The sequence below is a fragment of the Crocodylus siamensis genome, chromosome 3, assembly GCF_052110815.1.
Source record: "Crocodylus siamensis isolate JL-2025a chromosome 3, ASM5211081v1, whole genome shotgun sequence".
NCBI lineage: Eukaryota > Metazoa > Chordata > Crocodylia > Crocodylidae > Crocodylus > Crocodylus siamensis.
The window spans coordinates 97,465,264-97,481,243 of record NC_143397.1 but is presented as its reverse complement, the minus strand read 5'-3'; the positions used below and the strand labels follow the sequence as shown (position 1 = coordinate 97,481,243).

Sequence of the window (15,980 nt, the reverse complement as noted above, 5' to 3'; positions counted from 1 at the left end):
TGCTATATCTACATCTAGCATATACCGTATAAAAATAGTATTCTTCTTTGCTAACATTGAACACTTATATGTTCAGCGTAGTTTCAAGCTCCCTAATAATTTCCAGTAGTAGAGTCCAGGAAAAGGTATCATTGTCTATTGTTGATGATTCTTTTGATGACATTTCTGCCTTAGCCCTCATATGGAACCAGTTAACCCAGTGATTCTTATCCAGAGTGACTTGAGATCCTTTTGAGGGTAGCATACAATTTTAGCATTAAGTGCAAACATGCTTCACAAGATAAGCCCAGAGATTTCAAACAGGAAATCCATGGTGGTAAAAACATTGTGACCTGATGTCATCTTTCTGAGTTTTTTGTAATGGAAGAATTGCTCTATTATTTTTCTGCACTCAAAAATGAGTGAAAACCAAGTGCTGACATTTTCTGAGGGGTGCCTTGAGTCTATAAAGGTTGAAAACCATTGAGTTAACTGTTTTCATAATGAGAAACAATGTGCTGTTAATGTGTGCATTTTTTGTCTGGGATTGGACATAATAAAAGTGAAGACAGGCTTGAAATTTTGCTCTATTCCAGCTCACTGTTGATTTCTACCTATTTAAAAAGAGACTAGCAAGGTGCTTTCTTTTGTAGAAACTGCCTTACTAGACCATCTCTTGCATATTAGTCATGCCTATCTATGTACACTGTTTTAACCTGGATGACGAGGGGGATTGAGGTCTTTGCTGACTGCAATTATGTTTTTAATTCGAAAATATTAATCAGATATTTACTGCTCATCTTCTAAAGATGGTAAACAGTAGAACTTGAAAGTCACTGGCTAACACCTTTGTTGAAGTGCTAAATCCTCTTTTGCCTTCAAGTGCAAAGAGAATGTCTTCTTCATATTCATCAAAGCTAATGTTTCAGTTCAATGATGGAATTTATGTAAAGAAGTACAGCTGAAACTTCTGCAACTGTAACTAGGAGTTGAAAAAGTAGAAAAGCTTCACTTTTCCAATTATGATAAAAAAAAATTTAAGATCTTATACTTCTATACACCTCTCATAAAACCTTGTATAATGCAGCAGGAGAAATATTTAGTTCCATTTCCTCACTACAGGTATGCTTCATGTGTTTAGCATTAGGGCTGTGCGAAGCTTCGGTAGCCGATTGAATTCAGAGGAGATTCGGCCACCGAAGCTCCAAATCAGAATCAAATTGGGAGACCCATTAAAAGCTCCAAATTGAATTGGAAGCCTCTGAATCAATTCGGAGAATTAGGCACCAGTTTGAAGATTTGGCCATAGACTGAACAGGCAGCAGTCTCTGACCACGCTGGACACAGCTGACTCCAGCTGGTAAGTTTGTTGAGGGGGGAGGGAAGGAGAGCGGGGCAGATCAATGCCCCCACAGTGAGGGAGGGATTGGGGCTGGGACAAGCTGCCCAGCCGTGATGGGGAGGTGCGGGACTTGGGGAGGGGGGCTCAGGCCGCCAGTCCAGGAGGGCACGGGAGCAGGTGTGTGCTCCCAGATCTGCATGGGGCAGGCTGGGCTGGGCTAGCCCCAGCTGCAGCCCCAGAACACAGCCCTGGCTCCACCCGCCCCACAGAGCGCAATGAAATGGGGGCTATTGGGGCATTCCAGCCACCCTAAAATACCCTATAGCCCGGGCCCTCCCCAATGCGGGTGCATGCACCTGCCCCTATGATCTGTTTCTGTTTGCCCAGCCAGGGCACAGCAGGGCAAAACCACGGCTTGTCCAGGAGGCGCGGTTAGGCTGAAGCGGCTTCTGCTGCTGTGCACCACTTTGAGGCAGTGCAATGGCACTGGCCCGCCCTGGCTGGGCGAGCCCTGTGAGGGTGTAGCCCCTGCTCCCAGAGCCTTCTGCTCAGAGCAAGCTGTGCCTGCATCGTGCCCCCCACCTCTCCCCCTGGCCCAGCTGGGCAAGTGGCAGAAGGGCATAGCTCCCACTCCCGGTGCCTTCACCACCCATTTGGAGCACAGCCCAGCCCAGCCCACACTGTGTAGGTCTGGGGGCACACGCACCGGCTTCCATGCCCTCTTGGACAAAACAAGTGTTAAAACCAACCCAAGTGTTACAAGCAACCCACCTTGGCGCTAGGCATTGTAAGGGCAGGGACAAACTTTTACTGGGAGTAGTTTCAGAAGGGAGGGGATTGCTGCTTCTCCCAACCCCACCGTGTCGCAAGTACTTCTTAGCAGGCTGGGTTGTATTCTGGTATTCTGGGAGAAGTCATGGCACTCCAAATGCATTTCTTTGGGCTTGTCTCTATGGTTTTTGTATCTTTACTGTATCATGAGCTTTAATTCACTCCCTTTATATATTGCATTGCAAAACAGTCTGTACATGAACGTGTTTATTTTCATGCCCAGTGATCATTCAGAGCATGGGGTGGAATGAGGTCTACAAGTTAATATCCCGTCTAACTACCAGAATGAACTTGTGCTAAAAATCTATCAAAGACAAAAATAGCTGATTTACATGTGGGTGCATACTTCTCACAAGGCAATCACTCTCTTTCCAGTATCTCAGTTCTAATCCTCAAAGGGAATTTACAAAACACCTTTTGTAGACGAGCCTATGAATTTCACTTCATAAATCTACTGGATACAAAATACCATGGAATAAATGTAGACATTGGATTTATGGCACATTATAACCTGCCTGCCATCCGATAACCCCAGGTAATTTCACTATGTTTTATCAGCTACATTCTAGCATCAGCTCAACATTTCCCTCCTTTCTCCTGCCCTCCCACCACATACCTGTCTCAAATCGATTCACTGTTGATCTTCCCTGCCACCTGTTTGCATTTTCACAGACCCTCATTTTTGCTTAAGCTTCTATTCCATCTAGGAGAGCACGCAAACACCAGCAGCCTCTTCCTATGCCTGAAGAAGGGTGTTTGTGCCCAAAAGCTTGCAAAAAGAATTTTTCTAACTATTCAGTTGTCTAATAAAAGATGTCACGTTTACCAAAAGAACAGTATTTGCCTATGTCCTTATAGTGACATGGCTATAACCAACACCTTTAATTTCCTGTTGTTTTATTTTCTTAAGAGGATTTAATTTACCAAGTTATCCTAACTCAGAAATCTGTGTAAACACCAGCTCTCGGCACTTGCACTTGTTTCTTTGGAAGTGATTTTTGAATCTTAAGGTTTAAGATGTTGTAGCTGATTATTTCAAAATTTTCTAGGGACAGAGGTGGAAGGAAGGAGAGGGGGGCGCTCATTGTAATATCAAATTAAAGTTATTTGACTGCCTTTGAATAAGCTGACTATGGATTTGCTTGCATACCTAGGTATGGCATGGTAGATGTGACTTTTTTTTTAAATCAGAACTCCTGGGGAGGTGATATCTTTTATTAACCCAACCAGAGAGTTGCAAAAAATATTCTTTATTTGCAAGCTTTGGGGCACATGCACCCTTCTTCTTTTTCTTTTTCTTTTTTTTTTAAGTAACTCGGGGAAAGTGAATATTTAGCTCATCTGTTTCCTACTTTGCTGTATCTGCTAGCAGCTAGTGTCGCACCCTGGCAGTTTGATTGGCTACGTCTCTTTTGCACAGGCTTCAAGTTTCGGTTTCCTTTCTTTTCTTCCCCCACCCTTACAGGCGCAGCCTCTGCTATTTTTTTCCCTCTGTTTCGGAGGCAGCTGATATCCAAGAAGCTATTGTAATTGGAGGGACTATGAATTCGATTTACAGCTGTACCCTTTTCTTTAAAGGGCTAGCTTGAAGATCCATGCCTAGGTTTCTGCTGTCACAGCCCTGAGAAGAGTGGGGGGACTCCTTGCTCCTTGAAGCACTTTGTTCCAAAGGCATTTTTTTCCTTCTCTTGCCTGTGCAGGTTAGAATGTAAATCGGGAATCTAATTCTTCAGCAACAGCCATCCGAATAAGCCTGAGCAGAAATGACTGCAGAAGAGAAGGCGAGCCTGCGGTTCTACGAGAACTATATTGTGACGACACTGAACCCTGTGTATATTTTAAGCAACATGAGGGAATGGCTCCCTGATGGTGAGAGATCCACTGGGCATGTTGTGGGTGGGTTTAGGGCTTGATGGGGGCAGGATCCTGTGTCTTGATTGCTCCTCTGAAAAGCAAGTGCCACAGTGGTACACAGTTGGTTTCTGACTGGTGCCAGTTTTAACAGGGATTTCTGTTGTTCCTTTCCCCTTTTGTTACTTCTGCTTGTTTTTGCCTCCTGCCCCTACTTTCTCATCTCTCTTTCTGGCTTCATTTCTAAGAAAGGTATTTCTACTGATTTGGGGTGTATACGTGTTATTTAAAAAGAATCTAAACCCTGAACCAAGGACAGAGTGTGTGCATGTACGCAGGTATCCAGGTTGTAGCTGTATTAGTCTAGAGGCAAAAGGAATCGGAACTTGATATCATAGAGGTGATATGTTTTATTAGACCAACTAGATTTTTGCAAAAAAAGGTCTTTATTTGCAAGCTTTCAGGCAACAGGCACCCTTCTTTAGGCAGAGGAGAAAAGATTGTAAAAGTTCTCTTAGATAGAAATGAAGGTTCATATTTCATAGGAGAATTAAAGACGTGGTAAAATCTCCCATTTGGCCCAGTTTATTTTTTGCAGGTTAGGCTCAGAGAAAAGTTGGAATAGTCTGTTAACCTTGAAGCTGTTCAGTGGCGATAGGATATAGAGGCATATTTCCTTCTGGTTATGATGTGTCATGTTTCACAGAAGAGTAAGAAGACAGAATGCTCCCATAGGCAGAGGGAGGAAATGTTTTGGGGGAGGGCTGAGTGTGTGCGCGCATGTGCATGCCCACTCCCCCCTGCAGGGAGGTCTGCGGGGGAAGGGGGAAGGGGAAAGGGAAGTGGAGGGAGGGGTGCTGGGACCGGGCCTGGATGGGAGGGAGCGGAGTGGAGCAGAGCTGGGATCAGGGCCAGGGCCACCTGCACCCTTTGCAGCTGCCCCTTCCCTCGTGTACCTTGTTGCCTGAGGTTTGAGGTGTATCCTCTACCAGGTGCCAATCTTTATCTTACTGAGAACAGGGATCATCCTTTTATTTCTCATGGTAGGCACCCTGCACAGTAGAGTCCTGGTCCATGACTGAGGCTTGGAGGCTTTTCTGGGATTTAACTAATGGTCATTACCAGGGATCCTGGTTTTCTTTGTCTTAAAAATCACAAATCTGCTTATAAAAATGCAAATTTTCTGATTAAGAATTTGTCACTCCCCACCCGCAGCCCCCCAGCCCTGCTGATGCCCCTTACTCCCCAACCACAGCGCCTCACCCCCGCCGAGCCCTGCCGGAGATGGCCCCTAACTGCCAGGGCTATGGGGTTAAGGACCTGGGTCAATAGCCCCCTGCAGCAGTGCTTGAGCCCTGCCTACCACTCATGGGAGGCAGTGGCTGCTGTGGCAGAGCGTGGCGCCCTGCTCCCCCTTCCCCTCGGGTATCACGGCTGGAGCGGATCCTGTGGTGGAGGAGGAGTGGGCGAGGGCTGCTTGCTGGAGGCACAGGCTCTCTGCCCTGAGGCCCTCTCTCAGGGGCCTCCAAAGCCCAGTGGGTGGGACCCAGTGCAGCAGGACAGAGCTGGGTGGAGAAGCTTGGTGCCACCACCACAAGCCAAGTGCCACCGTGGTGACACACCCCCAGCCTGCTTCTGCCCACCTGCAGAGAGAAAATCAATGTTTCCTGCATTTTTCTCCTTTCAAGGAGAAAATCCAGGTTTTTCTCTGTAAAATGAGAAAATCCACATTTTACTGCATTTTTCCATGGCAGTGGGAAAACCTGGATCCTTGGTTATTAGAACGTGCAGGAAATACTAGAATGTGTAGGGGTGACCAACCTGTGGTGCACTTGGTATGGACAGCACCTAGCATATGGTGTAGCACCTGGCTGATTGGGCAGGGGAGGGAGCAGAAAGCAGAGCAGGAGGTGGAGTAGCATTTAGGGGAAGGCACAAGGCTCGTTTGTGGCACACCTGCTAAAATGGTTGCCCCCTAGTATATTAAGGGTTGCTGCCATATTCAGCTGCTGCAGAGAGGCTCTAGCAAAAGCTGCAAATGGGTTAAATCTTAAATCAGAGCCTTGGAGGGCACAGACAGAAATGACAATTTTCACCCAGTTTTTAATCAAGCACAGGATGGCTGCAGACCACTTAAAGAATGGCTGATCAGGTGAAAATATGACTCCTCATTGCATGAGGGTTCAGATGAAGACATTTCAAAACAGGGTGTCTAGTTTGTATCTTCTGCCTGCCAGCCTCGAGCTGTTTTCAGAATGGGATGGGGGGGAAGCGGGTGGAGGGCGTTTGGACTGGGGGCTTTTCTGTCCCTGCTAGAAGGTGGGGTGAGTTATTGGAGTGCCTTCATGGTGGGGGGAGGGGGAGGAGGGGATCTCGAATTCACCCATCCCACCCTTCAGGGCTGACTGGGGAACCCCTAGAACGAGTTCCCTCTGCTGCTTCCCCCCCCTCCCATTCTGAAACGGGAACAGGAGGGGAGAAAGGAGCGGTTGTTTCTAGGGGAAGCTGGCTGCAAGTTGGGAGCCGGCAGCTAGATTTTCCTCCCACCTGGAACACAATGAACTTCTGTTTGGTCCGGGGGATGGTTGTGACTCAGAACACTTCCTGCAAAGCATTCCAAGTTACAGGGGGGAGCTGCACTTCTGGTAATGGCTGGTGATGTTTACTTCACAGGCACCACAGTCCTGGTTTCTGTAGCATCCAAAGTGGGGCTTAGTGAACATGTGGAAGTCAATTTTTTCAAAGACTAATTGGCCAGTGATGCCCTTAAAAACAGGAAGACTTGTGTTGCAAAACCCGTTTTTAGCTTTAACAGTTTCACCTAAAATTTTTCAATCTTAATTGTATGGTATAATTTGGGTCTCTCCAGAGATTTTCCCACTTAACGGGGGGATATACTTTCCTTCCTCTGCCTCTGGAAGGACAGTGACCAGCAAATACCCATATTGTGAGCACAGCTAATAAATATTCACAGAGTGTAGAACAGGGGTGGGCAATTATTTTGGGCAGAGGGCCGCTTACTGAGTTTTGGCAAGCCATTGAGGGCTGCATGACAGGCAGCCCAGGGCAGATAAATATTACTTTTCTAATTTTTTTAGGGGCCCCATGGGCCGGATAGAATGGGCTGGTGGGCCACAGCCCCCGGGCTGCATTTTGCCCACCCCTGGTGTAGGCCCTGCAGCAAGCTACATCAGTGGCACACCTCCACCCTTAAGCTCATACCAGTTCTGCCATCTGGCTTATTTGCAGAAGTCATAGAAAGGATTCAGGCTGAAGAAAAAAATGGAACAACTGCTGCTGCGGGAATGTTTCTCAACATGATACTGGAACTTGAAGACAAGGGATGGTTTCGCGGGTTTCTAGACGCACTTGTTGCAGCAGGTTTGTGTTCACTGATAAAGCTAAAAAGGTTGGACGTTCACACTTTTTCATGCTGTGTGCTTGTGAAAGTGGTTGGATCAGTTCCTCTGGGGAGCCACTCCTTCTATTTCCATAGTTGAAGTACAGGCAGGACAAGCTTATCCATCACTGTGTCTCTGCATTTAACTGGATGAGCCACCTAGTGATTTGAGAACAGAAATCAGGCTGGTGTGGGTTCATGCTTGAGGCATTATTTTTAAGTACCATTTTGCAGTCTATGATCTTAGATTTGATTAATTTAAACTGTCATTCAGGCAATCAAAAGCAATTGTAATCTGCAGTGCTTAACATTGCAAGCAAAACTTAAAAAATATGAACTACACAACTGACACAATGAAATCTGTCTGTCTGCACACAATGTAAAAAGGGGAGTTTGAGTGGTAGGGACTGTACCCTTTCTTTTCAGTTGAATGCTAACTCTGAAGCATAATGAATGATGTTTTAAAGTCACCCTTGTCAACTCTGAAAAATGCAAGAGAAGATATGCAAGGGATGTATTTGGTAACCGTGTTGGTCTGAGACAAGAAATGTAAAATGCTAGAACTCTTGGTTCAGAGATGATACTTTTTATTAGACTAGCTAAGAAATCACCAAAAAAATCCATTTTTTTTTTTTGCAATGCAATGCAAAAAAAGAAGATGCAAGGCTTTTCAGAATCTCTCTTGAGTAGCGTCCTGTTTTGGTGGAATGACATCAAAGCTTGACAGCGCTTAAGAGGATAACACTGTCTGCTTTAGCTCTTGCCAATTTAATCCCTAGTCTCTTAGTCTCTGCTGAAACTGCCAACTAGTTAGCAGGCAGTGCCAAGACAGTAGTTACATAAGTGTAAAAGCAGGTTGAGTGTCACCCACATAACTGCTAAAGTATTACGGTGATCCGAACAGAAAGACTGCAACTTTACTTTTCAGACCCAAGACAGAGGTTCTAGAATTGACCACAGGTCTCCTCACCAACCAAGGAAACTTGTTCTTGGAGCACTGAGGCCCTATAAACATGGGAACCCACGTTAGTCTCTCATTTCTTTTTTTTCTTTTTTTAATAGACATCTATAAAGTTTAATGCATGTCACTTTTTATGGGTTAAATCATTTCATTATAATCTTTCTCCTGTTTTTATCAGCTTTATATTACTTTATTTCTCTAGGTTTGAGTGTATGTCCAGGGTTGTACAATAGGTGAGTTTGTACTAACAAAGAAACAGGACTCTGCCTTGAAGAAGTTATGTTTTAAATAGCCTTTAAATGTTCAGATACACCACCGAATTGTTATACATTTTCACAGACCAGACTTCTGCTAGAAAGCAGTATGTAAAACCTGCTGTAGCAGAATCAAGACTTGGGGGCTGCTGCAACACCACCTGGTGGCCTCATGAGTCCTGCTCAGTTCTGGCTCTCCAGGTACCCTCCCCTCCTTTGCTTTCACCTGCCATTCCTTGCTGTTAATATTTTATTTAGGAAAAAAGGAGGCTCCCTTAGGGGCCCAGAATGAGCCCTTGTCTTTCTCAAGACTACTGGTTCCTGACAACCCCTCTGTTCCACCCTCAGGCTAATTCTAGCCCTCCCGGCACATTCTTGCCTTCCAGTGCTCTGATTGCCTTAATGGCTATTCATGGCCTCTGACCTTTTCTACAGCCATGCCCCTGCCTTGCAGGTATTACTGATTTACTCATCAGTGGGGATTTAGCCCCAATCTCTACTCTAATTTGTTCAAACTTCTTATGTCTTTATCAGTCTCTGCCACTCTTGGGCTCAAGTCTCTATGCCTTTATCAATTTCTGTCCTTGGAAAGGCTAAGGGGGTGGAGGCATGTGCCCCCTGGATCCATGTGTGGGGCAGCCTGTCTCTGTCAGCTGGGGCCAGGGGTGGTGCTGGGCTCTTCCCAGCAGAGGGGTTGGGCCAGGGCTGCACTTGGGAGAGGCAGTGGTGGCATTGGGAGGGGGTGCTATGGGAAGGCTATGATGAATTTTGGGGTGGCTGTAGCCCCCCCCCATAGTCCCTCCCCCATGCCTGCCCTGTGTGTAACCCCAGCCCAACCCCCCTGTCAAGAAGAGCCCGGCACTGCTTCTAGCCCCAGACTACAGTGGCAGCCCACCCTCACCCCACACACAAATTGAGGGGCAAATGCCCCCCATGCTTCCCTGGGGGTGTACACACTGGCAGGAACCACCCCCTGGACAAACCACTCATATTTCCATCCTGTACCCTGCCCCTTCCGGGTTGGGCATCACCTGTTTCTGCCCCTGCCCCAGCCTGACTCCCTCCCTCACTGTGGGAGCCTCAATCTGCACCCCCCCACGCCCTTTAACAAGTGCACCCTTAACAAGTTTGCAGATGGCACCAAATGGTAGATACACTGGAGGGTGGGGCCAGGATTCAAAGAGACCTTGACAAATTGGAGGATTGGAATGAGAGAAATCTAATGAGGTTCAATAAGGACAAGTACAAAGTCCTGGACTTGGGCCAGAACAATCTCATGCACTGGTACTAGTTAGGGACAGACTAGCTAAGCAACTGCTCTGCCGAAAAGGACCTGGGGGTTACAGTGGACAATAAGCTGAATATGAGCCAACTGCGTGCCCTTGTTGCCAAGAAGGTTAATGGCATACTGGGCTGCATTAGTAGGAGCTTTGCCAGCAGATCCAAAGAAGCGATTCTTCCCCTGTATTTGGCACATGTGAGGCCACATCTGGAGTACTGTGTCCCATTTTAGTCCCCCCCACAGTAGAACGGATGTGAATAAATTGGAGAGAGTACAGCAGAGGACACCAAAAATAGTTCGGGATGTGGAGCACATGACTAAGAGGAGAGGCTGAGGGAATTGGGCTTATTTAGTTTGGAGGAGAGAAGACTAAGAGGGGATTTAATAGTGGCTATCAGCTACCTGATGGGTGGTTCGAAAAAGAATGGAGCTAGACTATTATCAGTGGTGGCAGATGACAGAACAAGGAGCAACAGTCTCAAGTTGCAGCAAGGGAAGTTTAGGTTAGATGGTAGGAAAAATCTTTCTTATGAGAAGGGTAATAAAGCACTAAAACAGGTTATAGATTCATAGATGCTAGGGTTAGAAGGGACCTCAATAGATCATTGAGTCCGACCCCCTGTCCTGGGCTGGAATGAGCATTGGGGTCAGATGACCATAGCCTGTCTAGCCTCCTGTTAAAGACCCCCAAGGTCGGGGGGAGAGCACCACCTCCCTGGGTAGCTTATTCCAGATTTTGGCAACCCTTATCGTAAAGAAGTTCTTTCTGATGTCTAACCTAAATCTGCTCTCTGTCACTTTGTGGTCATTGTTCCTAGTGACTCCAAGGGGTGCCATGGTAAACAGAGCATCTCCTTTTCCTTGCTGCCCCACATTGATGAATTTGTAGGCAGCCACAAGATCCCCTCTCAACCTGTGGAGGCTGAAGAGATCCAGGGTCTTCAATCTCTCCTTGTAGGACTTTGTCCACAGGCCCCCGACCATACGAGTGACCCTCCTCTGAATCCTCTAAAGGTTGTCCACATCCCTCTTGAAGTGTGGGACCCAAACTGGATGCAGTACTCCAGCTGCGGCCTGACCAGTTAAAGGGGAAGCATCACTTCCTTGGACCTGTTTGTCATGCACCTACTAATGCATGATAAAGTGCAGTTACCGTTACTGATCATTTTGTCACATTGATGACTCATGTTCATCTTGGAGCCAACAGTGACTCCAAGATCCCTTTCCACTGCTGTGCTGCTGAGAAGGTCCTCCCCCAGCCTGTAAGCGTGCTGATGATTCCTTCCTAGGTGCAGCTCTTTGCATTTGTCCTTATTAAACTGTATCCTATTCTGTTCTGCCCACTTTTCCAACCTGTCCAGATCTACCTGGATTTGTTCCCTGCCCTCTAGTGTGTTAACTTTACCCCATAATTTGGTATCATCAATGAATTTTGAATTTCTATACCCTCATCCAAGTCCCTGATGAAGATATTAAACAGCACCAGTCCAAGGGCCAAGCCTTGTGGGACTCCACTACCCACATCTTTCCTGGTCGATACTGACCCATCTGCCACCACTCTTTAGGTGCAGCCCCTAAGCCAATTTGCCGCCCACCTAACCGTGTAGTCATCTACATCGCAGTCGCTCAGTTTATCTATCATAGCATAATGTAATACTTGGATTTTAAGAAGGCCTTTGATACAGTAGGTGACATCTACCTCGATTCCTGCATCTAAGCATTTTGTGACCTGGTCATAAAAAGAAGCAAGGTTAGTCATGAACCCATGTTGATTGCCCCTAAGCATGATCTCCCCTGCTGGTCCCTTGGAGATGTGCATCTGGATAATTTTCTGAAAGAGCTTCCCCAGGACCGAGGTAAGACTAATGGGCCTATAGTTTCCTTGGTCCTTTTTCCTCCCTTTTTTGAAAATGGGGACCACGTTGGCCCTTTTCCAGTCATCAGGCTCGTAAAGCTGTGCCAGGGATCCTGCAATGACCTCTGCCAGTTCCCTAAGCACTCTGGGGTGGAGGTCGTCAGGACCTGCTGATTTGAACACGTCTAGACTCACCAGAAGTTCCCTGACTAGGTCCTCACTGACCCTGGGCCTGGCTGCGCCTCCCCTGGGTCCGTTGGGGATCCCGGTGGCGGGGGGATGTCCCTGTCCCTGTTCAGAAAAATGGAATCTGTTAAAGAGATTAGCTTTGTCATCTGGTGCTACCACCAGATTACCAAGCATGTCCTGCAGAGGCCCAACATTATTTGGCACCTTCTTTTTACCCCCTATTTATTTAAAAAAAGAACTTCTTGCTATCTTTGATCCGGGTTGCTAGTCCCAGTTTCATCTCTGCCTTAGCCTTCCTTAAAGCCCTCCTACAATCTCGAGCCAAGGAGGTATACTCCTCCTTGGTGATGGCCCCTCCTTTCCATTGGGTGTACACCTCCTTTTTGGCTTTGAGGCATTCGTGGATGCTTTTGGTGAGCCATGGGGGCTTTTGAGCACTCTTGCCCCCTTTGATCCACGTGGGGATTGTCACGGTTTGGGCTTGGAGGCTCGTCTTCTTAAGGAATGGCCACTTTCCTTAGACACCCAACTCCCCTCCCCTCTGGGACCTCAGTGCCTCCCCAACTAGTCTCCTTACCTCATTGAAATACATCCTCCTGAAGTCCAGGGCTGCTGCCTTGCTGCAGGTCTTGACGCCTTGCGTTGGATGGTAAATTCCAGTAGGTGATGGTCGCTATCGCCCAGGTGGTCGAGAACCCACAGTCCCCTCACCAGGTCATCATCTGTGGCCAGGACCAGGTCCAACAAAGCATTTCCCCTGGTGCAGCTGTGCACCTCCTGGGTTAGGTGGAGGTCCTGTAACTCGGCTAGGAACCTATGTGAGCAGTCAGACTTCCCAGAAGATGTCTGGGTAGTTTAGGTCACACAGGATGACCACGTCCCTTGCCTTGACTGCCTCTGCAAACTGACCTGAGAATTCCTGGTCCAGCTCTTCTCCTTGGTTAGGTGGCCTGTAGTAGACCACCACCATTAGGTCCCTTTCCCCCCGACCCCCTTGTATTCTGACCTAGAGCACCTCTCTACCTCAGACCCAGGGCTGTTTGCAGAGGATGTGTATTGCTCTTTGACATACCACGCCACACCCCCACTTTCCTCCCTGTTTTATCCTGCCTGTACAACCTATAGCCCTTCATGTTTACCACCCAGTCATACGTTGAATCCCACCAAGTTTCAGTGAGCCCCACTATGACTAGGTTTGTGTTAGCTAGCAGGAGGGCAAGTTCCTCTTGCTTGTTCCTCAGACTGTGAGCATTAGTGTAGAAGCATTTAAGGCTTCCTGAGGGTGTATCCGCCTCCTCCAATCCCCGGACTGTCCAGGCCTCTGTCTCTTACCTGGGTATTTCTTGTGCTTGTCGCCTGACTTGGCTGGGCTGTTCTTGTGGGTGTCTCTTGGTTTGGTGTTCTGTGCCTCCCTTGGTCCTCTTCCTTCCCGTCCCCTGATGTGCCTAGTTTAAAGCCTGGTGGAGGAGATCAGCCAACCTGGAAGAGAACACACGCTTACCTTTGGGGGAGAGGTGAAGCCCATCCCACCCGAGCATGTCTCTAGTTATGAAGTGAGGGTCATGGTCCAGAAAGCCGAAGCCCCGCCGTGAGACCATTCCTGAAGCCACAAGTTGACATCCCAGATGCAGGTCTCATGGTGTCTTCCATGCCCGCTCACTGGAAGGATCGATGAGAAGACCACTTGTGCCCCTATCTCCTTCAGCTCATCTCCCAGCGCTTGGTAGTCCTTTATCAGGCAGTCTGGACTGCTCCTGGCCGCATCATTAGTGCCCACATGGATTAAGACCATGGGGTAGTAATTGGTGGGCCAGATGAGAGCCGGGATCATCTCCGTCACGTTCTGAATCTGCGCTCCGGAGAGACAGTAGACCTCGCGTGTCATGGGATTCTGGCGACAGATGGGACCCTCTGTTCCTCTCAGGATGGTGTCACTTATGACAAGTACCCGGCGTCTCTTCCTCTGGGTCAACTTGCCTCGTCCAGCCCATTCTGTGCATGAAGTGACCTCACCAGAGGTTTCCTCATTACATTCCTCTTCCTCCAGTGTAGCCAGGGCCTCGTACCTGTTCCCCAGCTAGACTGGGGGAGCTGGTACTGCACCACCACGAGCAGCCCTGGCTCTGGAGGGAACCGTCTGCCATTCTGCTGTGGAGGGCACCTCCGGGGGTTTTTCTCCCTTTGGTGCGTCACCTTGCAGGGAAAGGAAACGCCCATCAATTTCATTCTCTGCTTCCCTGATCCCTCTCAGCCTGCTAACCTCATCCTGGAGCTCCCTCACCTGCCCCTCCAGGGCCCTAAGACGGACACCTGCGGGACAGGTGTGGGGGCCCCCATTCCCTGCCCCCCTCCCCTGGCCCCACCAGGCATCCTCCACAGGCCAGGGGACAGGGTGCCACCAGCCCCCCGCCTCCCTCTCCCTCCCCCCCGTGGGCTCTGTCCGGGTTGAAGCCTCAGAGGAGCCCTGGTTAGGCGGTGCCCCCCCAGGCAGGGGCCCTAGCGGCACTCCATGTCCACACCATTTTCATTTATTGGTGTGGTGCTTTCACCTTTCCCTTACCAAGACTTCCTCCTGGCCCCTGCTGCTTGTCCGCTTGCGCAAACACTGGCACAAACACCAGCACGCCCTTACAGAGCGCACCTGTTTGCACACTCTGTTCGCGCGCGGCTCCCTACCGGGTCAGCTAAAAGGAATCCAGGGGGCTTCCCCTTCAGATCCAGCTCAGCTGTGCCGGCTCCCTCTGCCCCGCTTACTTTACTGCTGCTGCCTCCGCTGCTGCATCCCCCTCCACTGCTGGTCAGGTAAGTTGACAAAATCGTATGTAGTTCATAAAGATCTGTTTAAACAAGAAGCTATGCTTGTTTAGTGTCATATTTCTCCATGTATTTTTAAGGTTACACTGGTCTGGCAGAAGCAATTGAAAACTGGGATTTTCAAAAACTTGAGCAACTGGAGATGCATAGACGACTGTTGAAGCGTATAGAGGCCACCATGTTGGAAATCAAGGCCAGAGATATAATTCCCTTAATAAATCCTTGTCTCATAAATAGGGAATGTGAAGAGATTCTGCAGGTATGATATCAGAGTCCAAATTATATCCTGACTTGCAGAGCAAACAACCCTATGTATTCCTGAGCATACCTTCAGTTATGTCAGTATAATGAGCAAGTTTATTTTTCTCCTATCTTCTTCAAAAAATAAAAGAACATGATCTTTAGGAATGTGATTGCAGCTGAGATGTGACTGGAACTTTTGTAATTGGATGTACCTGCAAAATGACTATCTGTAGCCAGTGCTATCAGTTGTGTACTTTGGTCAACATGAGATTCACCTGCAGCATTTTAAATGCTCTTTGGTCTTTCTATAAATCAAATAATCTTCAACAGTTATAGAAGCTGATCTTGCATGATTGTTCCAGAGGCGATGAAAGGGTTTGAAAATGCAGGTGCTAGCAGTGTGCTTTTCTAGTGTGCTTGTGTTTTGTTCAATATTAAACGTCCTTTTTTTTGTATACTGTAGCCCAATCCTGCAAATGCTTGTGTTTGAGTAACTTCATTCATTCAGGTGTTGTCGCCAAGAAGTTTTAGATCCCTTGCTTGTGAAGAGAGTGAGTGCCTCTCATAGAAAAGGTGGCTTGTTCGTTCCATTGCAGGAAGCAGCTGCGTGGCCTTTTTCAGGGCTAAGCATGTTTGTCTTGAGCAGTCTAACTCAGTACTGACTAGAATCTCACCTTCTAACCTTGGCGAAGATCATGGAGAATGTTGTGATGAGACAGGTCTCCTTAGCCCTTGTCAGTATCCATATGGTCTTGGATCTAGCACAGAGTGCATTGGTCAGGTTGGTCAGTCTCTTTTTAGCAGTGGATAAAGAACATGTGACTGTGCTACTATTGCTAATTGTGAGCTGGTGAGGTTGAGTGACCTACAAACACAGGGGGAGGGATTTGAGTCGGTCCTCAGCAGCTTTGCTTCTCTCAAATATCTTGGTGTGTTCTTGTGGAGAATTTCTCCTTTTCTGAAAGAGCTGCTGTGTGGG

General features: G+C 47.8%; 1 protein-coding gene across 4 annotated transcripts in view; it reads left to right on the top strand.

The window, feature by feature from the left end:
• The first annotated feature begins 783 nt into the window (after positions 1–783).
• Positions 784–15,980, top strand: part of RIGI (RNA sensor RIG-I) — a 41,210-nt gene continuing 26,013 nt past the window's right edge. The window contains exons 1-5 of one of the 4 annotated variants that reach the window (XM_090038826.1): positions 784–1,339; positions 2,528–2,687; positions 3,853–4,021; positions 7,253–7,384; positions 14,839–15,017. In XM_090038826.1, the coding sequence (XP_089894952.1) occupies positions 3,916–4,021; positions 7,253–7,384; positions 14,839–15,017 (417 nt within the window). In that variant the 5' untranslated portion in view covers positions 784–1,339; positions 2,528–2,687; positions 3,853–3,915. Of the gene's footprint in view, positions 1,340–2,527; positions 2,688–3,614; positions 4,022–7,252; positions 7,385–14,838; positions 15,018–15,980 lie in introns of those variants that run through there. The other 3 variants (XM_090038827.1, XM_090038825.1, XR_016441285.1) reach the window with 3 other exon arrangements.